Consider the following 11,064-nt stretch of genomic DNA (forward strand, 5'->3'; position numbering starts at 1 on the left):
AAGCGAGTGCTAATGGAAAACGAGAACGAAGTAAATAGTACAGATATGCAAAACGGACATGGCCCCGCCCATTCCATCCCACCCAATCTCCATAGAAGATCGACACACCCCATGTGATAGTTATCGTATAGAAACTATCGAGATACTAGCGATGTTGGACCACCTAGGGAAGCCCACCATCGGGGTAGAGCGAGAATAAACACCGGAAAGGTAGTGTTTTACATGATCTGATCCTGGGTCAGACCACCATGCGCATCCGTATCCATGCTGTCTCCTCCACCTGGGGTTACGTATTTGATGAAGCTCAGGCCAAGAGGCCGTCCTCCGTAGTGGTAACCTTGAAACTTAGAAATGGCGGTCTCTGCAGTCGCGGTGCTGTCGAAACGAACAACACCAGATCCTCTAGATCTTCCGCTGGGTTCATACTGAATCTCAGCTTGTTCGACCTTGCCGATCGTGGTGAAGAGCTCAACCAGATCTTCATTACTAGTAGACCAAGGAAGCTAATGCGAAGAGTATGTCAGCAACAAATTAAGAGGTAAGTAGGGATATCATGCAGCCATACATTTCGGACGTAAATTGTCTCACTTGGGTCAGTTCCTGAGGTGGCGAAATCCGTAAACGGGTTTGGAGCGGCTGGTGTAGTGTTGGCGGCATCGAATCCACCAGCGGGCCCACCGCTGCCGCCGCCGCCACCTCCACCGCCGTAACCTCCACGTCCTCCGTAGCCGCCACCGCCGCCGAAGCCACCACGACCGCCGAAGCCCCCGCGACCACCATAAGAGCCGCCAAAGCCTCCGCGGCCGCCGAAACCGCCTCGGCCGTATCCTCCTACTCCTTGATGGGCAAAACGGTCCTCGCGAACCTCGAGTAGACGGCCTTGCCATTCAAAGCCGTTAAATTGCTGGATGGCGTTGCGCGTATCCTCGGGGTGCTCGAACATGACAATTCCGGAACCCTTTGGTCTACCATCTGGGCCCAGATGGACGTCGGCTCGGATCACCTGGCCATTTCGAGCTATCGTCACCTGATATCAGCACCAGATTCGCGACACGCGCATATTGGTTAATTAAAGAGGAGACTCACCAGCTTGGCGGAACAAGTCCTTAAGATCTTGCCAGCCTACGGTGTAAGGAAGCTGCATGTGAAGTTAATACGAGAACCAGCGGCCTAGATTAGTAACGGGAGAGAAAGGAGCGGGTATAAACAAACGTTGGACACGTAGATCTGGCGGTTGCCACCACCCATGCCGCCGCCGCCTCCTCCGGCACCACCACCACTACTACCGCCGTAGGCACTACCGCCTCCACCGCCTCCAGCACCGCCGCCGGCACTGTAACCGCCTTGCATTCCGCCGCCGTAGCCACCGCGGCCTCCGGTTGCGCCGATAAATCGTGGTTCCGCTTCTCGATCCTAACCCCGCCTTCAGTATCTACCATAACAACGAACATCGGAGGGTGTCCTACTTCACGAACGTAGACGAGTCGTCCCATCAAATTCTGGTTGCTGAGAGTCTGGACAGCTGTTTGTGCTTGCTCCCTTGTAGCATATTCCACAATTCTGGGCGGTATTAGTAACCTTGAATAATCAAATTCTAAGGAGTAGATGTCTTGACTTACCCGCATCCCTACAAAAACCCGTGGACAATGTCCCAACCCGTCAATCCATCAATTCCAACAAGAGCCAGAGGAGAAGGAACCAAAGAGAAAACCAGCCATGAATCACGTGTAGAAGCCCACCTTAGACATCCCGTTCGGAAGCAATAAAACATCGGCAAAGAGAACTTCTCCAGCTATAAAACAAACCGCCATTAGCCATAAAATTACCCTTTCGGGATCAGTACTCTGATAAGGGATGACTTACCCTGCCGCATAAAATCCTTGAGATGGTGCCATTTTACATCGTAGGACAGGTTGCCGACGTAGACACGTCGGTCCTGCTGCGATGTCTCGCGAATGTTATTCATCATCTGTTCTCGTGCTGCCGCACGCTCCTCGTACGACCGTTGAGGTGGTCCACCGTAACCCGAACCTGGTCCTCCAACTGGCGCCCCAGCTCCAGTCATGGGAGATCGCGATCGTCTATCCGATCTACGATAGTCGTCCCGGCTTCGAGACCGGCTCCGCGGCGAGTATGATCGGCGGCGACCTGAGCGGCCCGGGCTCCTCGAACGGCCACGTCGGGGAGAGCGAGATCTCTCACGCTGCGACTCGTCAGCATCTAGGTGGGGTATAAATGACATTTGAAGTAGAAATCAGCACGCCGTTAAGCCAGCGAGCTTCGACGGAATCAATTGTTGGGACCAGGATTCTCTCTAGGCGGATTTGCTGAGGTGTGGTAAGAAAATCCCTCGATTCAGTGGAGGGCACAACGTTCAAAAACTTGCACGCAGCTCCTCGGGGAGAGAGCAAACTTTATATGCTAGAGTCGGCTCGATTTGTCTTGGTGCCCCTTTCTAGCTCAAAAGCAAAAATAGCATGGGGAGAAGCTGTCAGGAACGACTCTTCCCCCTTGCACGAACGAATTATTCATTTAAAGTTTTGCCGCCATTCAAACCAACCGACCCGCCAAAGAAGGTGACAGACGAATAATTCTGGGACTTGGCTGGGATGCCAAATTCCAACTGACCAAACTTAGAAAATTGACTGCTGATTTTGCTTACCTTCACAGGGCGATATGTATCTCCGGAATCAGCTATTCAAAAGGTCGTGAGTTAGAAGCTAAATCCCAAAGATCGAATATAAAAAGAAGTAATTGTTATGAACAATAGGTTAAATTGGAAAGTTTCAACTGTAGCGATCTGACGTGCCGTGGTCGCATACGGAAGTGTTCGAAGGCCAGACCATTAGTGGATCGGGAAGGGAAAGCGTCCAGGGACGGGGGTGGAGAGGGAACGCGGCGTATTAAAGGCCTCGGGGTGGGTTGCGGCTTGTATAAAACGGCATAGCGGGTAGGTAGATGGTGATGATAGAGAAACCAGGGGAGTGAGCCGAGCAAAGGGTGCCAGGGAAGAGTGTGATTGGGTGGTGGGGGTGTTTGGGAGAAGGTAGGAATATGGGAGCGGGTAATGCTGTGGGCTGTTACAAGCCAGACGTGAAGGTAGAGGTAGTAACACGTCGCAGAGGCATTTGTTTTATGCCTCTAGGCATGATTTTGGGGTAAGGAATACCGTTAACGGGTAGCCAGGGCAGGATCTGATTCGGCAGCCGGGGGAGTATGCGAGTGCAGGAGGTAGTATGTATGTACGTACGCCTGTCCTGTACAAAGTTGGATAGGTAGTGCGGGATGTGGATATGGATAGGATAGATAGGGATGATGGACTATGAAAGAGAAGAAAGGGGAAGAGAAGAACAAGAAGGACTCGGAAGACGCGCGAGATTCGGTGAGTAGAAAAACAATCCACAGCGTTGTATAGACATTTGTGTAGCTCGAAGATATCAAGATGGTGGTGTGGACTTACCCATAGTTAAATATGTTCAGAAAGCACTTTGTCGAGCTTGGCCGCCTTGTCTGAGAAGATTTTTTTTCTCCGATGACAGTAGTGTACCAACGAGAACGCCGGGAAGAAAGGTATATCTGTATTGGAGGGGTGAGCCTTCGAAGTGACAAGGAGTGTGTCGAATCTCTCGGGGGTGATTATTAGACAACAACAGGTTGGGACCCCTCGCTACCTAGCTGGAGGGAATAAAAAAAAGGGGGGAACTAAGGCCTGAGAGAATAATAATAAAAAATGACAAGAGTGTAAGAGGTACAAGAGTGCTTGTATCGGGTGTGATTCAGCGCCTCTGCATCCGTATTGCACAATAGACAGTGCTGACAGAGCGCCTCTCCAGGTTGGTCCCGTATACGGATAGGTGGTAGATGGGATGGGTATGGTATGGTAGGTAGGTATGGTATGTAGGATGTAGATATGTATGATGTATGTATGTATTGCATGCAGGAAGAGAAAAGTGACCACAGCACAGCACAGGCAGCGACACCAACTCCAGCCTACCCACTATCCGTAACAACAAGCAACCAGCAAATGGCAGCGATTCTTGTAGATGTAGACACGCGGCAGTACACCCGAGAGGGCGCTAGCTGCTTTGCTATTATGGATAGTTGAGGCTAGAGACGCGAACGTATGTATCTCCTTTCTGAATGCAATGTCAGGTGAGGCGAGGCGAGGTGCTGTTTGCTGGTGTTGCGCGATATGTGTGTGTACAGCGACTTTGGTTGGTGGTGCTAGGCGCGGGCAAAATGAAAGGTTGGGGAATAAATAAAAAAAATGCCTGGGATTAATAATAAAAACTGAAATAAAACAACAACAAAAGGCAAAAGGGTAGCTTGGGGGTTAGATGGGTATGCATATGCGACCTGATGGTCGGCGGCTCTCATACGTACGTACCTGAACTCGAACGGTGATGTGCTGCAGGAGAGGGTACCAGTCCCCAATATCGACGAGAATAGGAAAGGGAAAGGGAAAAATCTGGGGAGATGCGTTCGATGTGAATTGCTGGTTGTGTGTGTGCGTGGATGGGATGGGATGGGATGGGAATTGGGCTGAAAGCAACGCGATTGGAAAAAGCGGCCCCCAAAATAGGAAGGGAAGATTACCGCGTCCGAGTCAGCTGAACTGCTAGTTGTCATTGGTCCATTTTAGGGCAACTGGTCTTCTCGGACCAGGAAAATTAGCCCCGTAATCGTGATTATTCCCCACTAATGCATATGTTATGCTTTTACTACCCCTGTCATCAAATTAGATACAGTTTCTAATAACCGTGTTTAACCGCACCTCATACCGTACTAGAAGAAAAACCTATTCCGATGTTTATTTCGTTAAGCGCTTACCATTGAATATTTACATATCAACTTTGGTTATTATCCCAAGTATTGATACTTTGAATATTAGTTTTATAAAATCTTATCTAGGTATTCTATTTTAAAGGATCAGGTTATTATGTTACAACAAAAGATCCAAATCTATCTGCTAAATACTTACTTAAGTTAAGTATGTATATGTAACATGGTGTAGTTAAGTAAAGCCTTGCAATATCTTTGGTTTATATAACTACCTCTTAAATATTAGCGATGGTATACATTTTGTTTTTATATCTAGTTACTTGCAATTTTTAACTATGTACGCCTAGAGCCTACCCACCTATGCACACTCACCTAATATATATTCACGATGTTACATATAAATATGCGAACTGGGTATTTTAGCTGAGGCTTACGTGGCCGCTTTATCGAGCTGTCGTATGAGAATTCCACGCCGGCTATAGGCAAGACTAGCCATTTAAACGAATTACTATATATCAGTTATGACATAGGTATGTAGAGCTGAATAGGTATTTGGTCAGTACAGCTTATTTGGTCTTTTACGTATTCTGTTGATTTACTTAGCTTTGGTCGGGCGAGATATGCCAGGGTCTTGCAAGTCGACACACTTACTTATGTATGTACATACAGAAATGCAAGGTAACTCTGCTTGATGTAAGAAGCACGTGTCAATCCAATATCCTATTTGCTTGGTATGAACGGTCCCCCAAACACGGGCCCAAATCTGTCCACCATCATAGCTACTAATCCTGAATTGGAGTAAAGCCTGGGGCGTGTTTGGTTCAGGTATGTACTTAGTAAAATATTCAAGGATTGAATGTCCAAACAGTGTCGATCGTAAGATAAGTTTCGATTGCTTCTTTTCGATAAATAGATAGGCTTAGCTTAGAATCCAAAAGTGCTACTTTACAGAACCTATGTATGTATATACGAGACGCTGACAGGCTAGCCCTACCGTAACTACAATTGTAGAACAGGAAACTATCGACGCTACATATGTCATACTGTGGACGTATGGGGTATTGCTGGAAGGGTTTGGCCAATCTGTTATCGAGGTCCTCGATCTAAATCTTACCCAATGCCATGTATATATTTCATGTCTGAGCTTAACGATCTCTGGGCACTTTACGATATTATAGGTGGCCTTGTCTATTTTATTCACCATGTTTGGGACGTGCATAGGGCAACCCAATTCTATTCCTTTCGTAAGGAGTACCTCACACCAGGAAGCACAACATACTAAGTACAAGCAAAGCAACGGATAGGCACATCGTGTACACGCACATGTATATGTATATGGATGTTTATATCAGTGATAGAGCAAGGATTAAATAGTTCCCGCTCTTAATCCCTGAAGAACGCACGACCTTGGCGCTTGCCGTCATTCCACAGGTACCTATCCGACTACATATATTTGAAGGTTCTTCGACGAGATACATCTAAATACCTAAGCATATGATATCCTAGAGGTAAGGTATGTATCGAACAAGATGTCCGTATAAAAGTGGCGTAAGTAAAATCTCAAATGTTATACCTGCTGCGTATATAAAAAGGGGCAGTGCTCAATCATCTACCATAACCTTGACCTTTTACTATATACCTAGGTAATGTATATATGGGTAATGTATACATAGGTAGTTATATGATATGTATCTCATGTAGGAATTTCTAGAGATGGCATCGTCTCCGGAACCCCCGGTCACAGTGGCCCAAGCTCGGTACCTTGACGGAACTCGATCTTGTAGCTCTTTTTTTCTTGTTTCCATCTACAACCAAATCTACCTCCCGACGCATACGAGATATGTTCCCTCGAGACAACCCTACAGCTCCTCAACCCTTCTTGCGTATGTACGAGTAGTGCAAAACATAAAATGGTCGATGCACGCAAGCCTTAACGGCGGTTGGTGCCGCGGCCACCGCATTGGATAGGTCGGCCCGCTGCAGCCAGCCATGTCTCTCAAGTCTACATTCCTACCTCCCATAGAGGTAGGTTATATGTACCAACATCTGGGATCGTTGTCACAGTTGCATCCACATCCTGGGTACGCAAACCATGCAAAGTACACACGCACGCACACACACCACGCACACCACACACACACACACACAGCACCCCATCGTACAGGACAGGACCGTAGCCTGCTTCTATCGGGCGTGTCTATTAATATATAATAAGTGCGTCCAGTGGGACTGACCCCCTCGAAAGCCCCAATGCTTGAATTTTTGTCCGCCAGGCATGGCAATTCGTTGCGATTCGAGATGCAAAAAACTGGCCGGTTTAGTCACCTTAAGACGCTGGGAGGGGCTTACCAGATTTTTCTTTTTTCCTCTTCCTTTTCTGATCTATCACATTAAAATGCAGGGTTGGTCCTTTAATGGTCGGCTGCAGCGCGAACCAAGCCTTTCCTAGTTGTCGGCTCCGAGCCTCCGCACGATGTCTTTAAAGATTTTCTTATGCGGAAAGTTCTTACATTTCTATAGCTGTACATACGGAAGAGTTGTATTCGTTGGTGCACGCAGCGCCGGGCTTAGATGTTATGCCTATATCTAACCGACTCGTTGCCTTGACCGTTTATATATTTTACCAGCTTCTCCGAATGATCGGTTCGAAAGCATGTAGGTTGACAGTAGATCTTCTCCTTAGCAGATTAGGTTACATGTAAGATAGCGCGTTGGGTAGTGTAAATCGTAACTGTAACTCCTATCCCGTCCTCAGTATTGTGCCATAGTGATCAAGCTCCTTGTTCTTCAGAAGGAGGTTAGAGGATAGTAAACCATCCGTTTTCGTCGAGAATGATACCGGAATAATGTATAACGTTCGCCCATTATGGGAAAACAACTGTTAGCTACTTGAATGAGTTGGGAATCCTAGCCCCATATCCATAATGCATCAACATTCCTACTGCAGACAGACAGACTCGAACCCAGATCGCAGCGGAAATCCTAGCAGGTTCTAATACCTGCTACGCAGTTCGATGGAAGAGCAACACGTATGTATAGTTCACCGGCGAGCCAGCTCTAGTTCACCGCCATAGAAAAAAAAATAAGACTCATTCAAGCGGGTTGCATCCTGGCGGAAATATCCCTGCATCTCCGCTGGCAGTATTAACACTCAAGACATCTGGTACAATGACACAGGCCCATCATCATTGTCACTGATCGCTAGATCAGATCAGGACAAAAGCGGTAGCATCATCGTTGCCGAATTCGCGTCAAGGTAGCTAGGCTATAAGGAGTTTCCCCTATTTACACACCCAGAGGCTGCTCCATTAGTGATTGGCGTCCTGCCCGCTCGCAAAGTGCCGCTTCTCTAGGACCAGGAGCCAATATTCGTCCTCAGTTGCAACGCGGTGGTGACACAGCAGACGTGGTGTTACTAGATTATTCCCTTACTAGCTAGAAAGGAACATGACTTTGTAGCATCACTTCCAAAGCCTTCCTGTCTGCCTGTTAAAAGCAGGACATTAGTCGCATCTCTCCTCCCCCATACTATGCATGTACAACAAGCTTGGGAACCGACATATAATGTTTGTCCTCGATCACAATGCTACTGCCGAGAGGCGCTTTGCCTCCTTTACGATGCTTATGGCTTGCTTAATAGTTGAAAACCGTTAAGATATTGCCGTCACTTCTACATCCCTTCAGGACAAGATTGTAAGACACATAGTTGAATAGATTTTCTGTATGGGCACCGACCAAAGTCGTCGCACTCAGAGCCTTGACCCCTCTCGTACATAGACATACCCGTAACCGCGAGAGGAGACCGGAGGGGCTACGGTTCATGCCTGCTAACCCCCTGCTCCGCGGCGAGGCAACGATAGGTGATAGGTTCACATAGCACGCGAAGTTACCCAATACCAAACCCGGATGCCTATCTTGCTAGCGGGGATCTCAGGGGAATAGGCGCTGTGGCGTTTTCACTGCTACCACTTCCTGGGGAACTCGCGAACTCGTCATGTCATTAGTTACAGCACTGTGTCTACTATGTATGTACCTGTTTATTATTACGTATACCTAAAAGATGTACGTTCGTGAACCTCTATATCGTCTAATAAGGCTGGCAACGTCAAGTCACATCGCCCCCCTGGCTGTCGCTACCCACTTCAGAGGATATTTCGTCACATCACCGCTATTCCGTAAATAGGGAATCCAATAGGAAGACCGGCCGTCGTTTACCGAGTCCTCGTAGGGCTGCTAACATGAGCTACATATGCAAAGGATTATTCCTATGCTAAAGGCCAATGTATGGATAAGAAACCATGGAGATGGAAACCGAATCAAGGCAGAACAGGGAAGCGATTCGCGACAAAATCTCGATCTGTTGTCGGTTATTAAGAAGGGTACCTCTATAACAGGCTTTAAACCTTGGGACTAACATCCATACCATTAATACTAAGCCTACACTTTTAAGATATAAATACCCAACATAATAATGCCCATAGTAAAGACGTAGCCTACAGCTTCTAGAACCACCCTCGTTACTAATAGAAATGCCATGAATACCTACTGGTACCTACCTATGTATGAATCTGGCAATATCGAAAAAGTCTTCAACCCACCCCTGGCCGACCACTTCATCTGGGTCCCGCCTAAGGTTGCCCTTCACGTAGTAGAGTCTTCTCGGAGCCAACGATTTGATTTCGAGCGGGATGACCACTGCATAGGGGGATAGGCCAGGCCAGGCCAGGCCAGGCCATCCAACGTTGCAGAAAAGGAAAAAGCAAAACAAAAAAAGAAGTCTTCAAAAATTCCGTATTAGGTCTAAAATAGGTAAATATCCTTATTCCCTTTTCCTTTGTCCCTTGGTCCTTTTGAGGTCTAAGTACCGAGGTAATCAAGTACCTTGTTGAAACTGGAATTTCATTGTATTAGCATCTATGTTAGGTACTATATGTAGACTGGTAAGATTGTTTGTAGTCGGTACCATGGTACATACATAAAAAAGAGCCATGTGGGGGCTTAGATTCATCCATCCATGTTAGTTGCTGCCAGGGGATCCACCAACAAGTTTCTAGGTATCCCCGAAAAGTCGGGAGATTCCCGGGTCTCAAAGCTTTGCGGACCAGCCCGAACGGTCCGTGACAGCTGGAGCCGGAGCGACTTACTATTACGGATTACATAGCAACAATTTCGTCTCTAAAAAAAAAAGATCATCATTTGCTTGCATCCGAACTTCACGATCTGACTTTTAGTCGATTGGAGGTCAATTAACCAACTAACCAACCAACCAATTGAACTATATAAATCTAGAATTCGGCTAGCATACCCTAGATATTAAATAAACCATGGCCCCGTCACGGGCACCATCAACACGCCTGGCAACAACCCTCCTACGCCAAACCACCACCACCACTACCCGCACCCGCACCCGCATCGCTACCCCCATCCTCCTCCCCCGCCCCTACCACTCCTACGACCACCCACCACCCCCCGCCACCTTCAACACCGCCGAGCGCGCCATCCTCTCCTCCGCCTACAACTACGTCCCCGAGCACGGCTTCACCCAGCACGCCCTAGCCCTCGGCGCCCGCGACGCCGGGTACCCGGACATCAGCACCAACGTCGTGCCCGAGGGCCCGTATAGCCTGATCCGGTACCACCTAGCAACAAAGCGGGAGGCGTTGGCGCCACGGGCCAAGGCCATCTTCGGCAGCGAGGGGGAGGGGGAGGAGCAGGGGGGGCTGTCAAAAGTGCCCGAGAAGGTGGAGAGACTGACGTGGGAACGCCTGTTGTCGAACTCGGAGGTTAATCATCGGTGGCAGGAGGTGAGTCTAATCTTCTCCGCCGCTCAAACCTACGACATCTATACTAACCCCCCCACCTTCCCTCCAGGCCCTAGCCTTAATGGCCCAACCCTCCCACATCCCCTCCTCCCTCCGCGAACTCGCCCTCCTCGCCGACGAGATCTACTTCCTCTCCGGCGACACATCAGTCGACCCATCCTGGTACACGAAGCGCGGCACTCTCTCCGTCATATACGCCTCATCCGAGCTATTCATGACCAACGACCGGTCCCCGGGGTACGGCGAGACGCGCGCCTTTTTACAGCGGCGCCTCGACGAGACGAGCACCGTGGGCGGTGCCCTGGGCAGCGTCGCCCAGTGGGTTGGGTTTACGGCGTCGGCGGGCGTGAATGTGTTGAGGAGTAAGGGTGTTAGAATATAAGATAAGTTAAATTAACGAGGCCTGACTCTGCCCGGACGGGCTTACTAGCTTGTAGGAGGGCAGAAGTCTGAAGGTGTA

The 11,064-nt window shown here is 48.5% G+C and overlaps 2 protein-coding genes across 2 annotated transcripts; one reads left to right on the top strand and one right to left on the bottom strand.

The window, feature by feature from the left end:
• Positions 1-218: 218 nt before the first annotated feature.
• On the bottom strand, positions 219-2,242 carry F4813DRAFT_391105 (RNA-binding domain-containing protein; the record flags this gene model as incomplete). The annotated part of the gene is made up of 7 exons (XM_049247118.1): positions 219-503; positions 566-1,017; positions 1,087-1,138; positions 1,213-1,413; positions 1,467-1,560; positions 1,726-1,792; positions 1,864-2,242. 7 exons carry the CDS (start codon positions 2,240-2,242, stop codon positions 219-221), a joined length of 1,530 nt encoding a protein of 509 aa, XP_049098087.1.
• Positions 2,243-10,106: 7,864 nt separating this feature from the next.
• F4813DRAFT_391106 (ubiquinone biosynthesis protein COQ9) lies at positions 10,107-10,986 on the top strand (the record flags this gene model as incomplete). The annotated part of the gene is made up of 2 exons (XM_049247119.1): positions 10,107-10,586; positions 10,654-10,986. The coding sequence occupies 2 exons, from the start codon at positions 10,107-10,109 to the stop codon at positions 10,984-10,986; spliced, it is 813 nt and encodes a 270-aa protein (XP_049098088.1).
• Positions 10,987-11,064: the final 78 nt, after the last annotated feature.

This window comes from Daldinia decipiens, assembly GCF_022478715.1.
Source record: "Daldinia decipiens strain CBS 113046 unplaced genomic scaffold F4813scaffold_25, whole genome shotgun sequence".
Taxonomy (NCBI): Eukaryota; Fungi; Ascomycota; class Sordariomycetes; order Xylariales; family Hypoxylaceae; genus Daldinia; species Daldinia decipiens.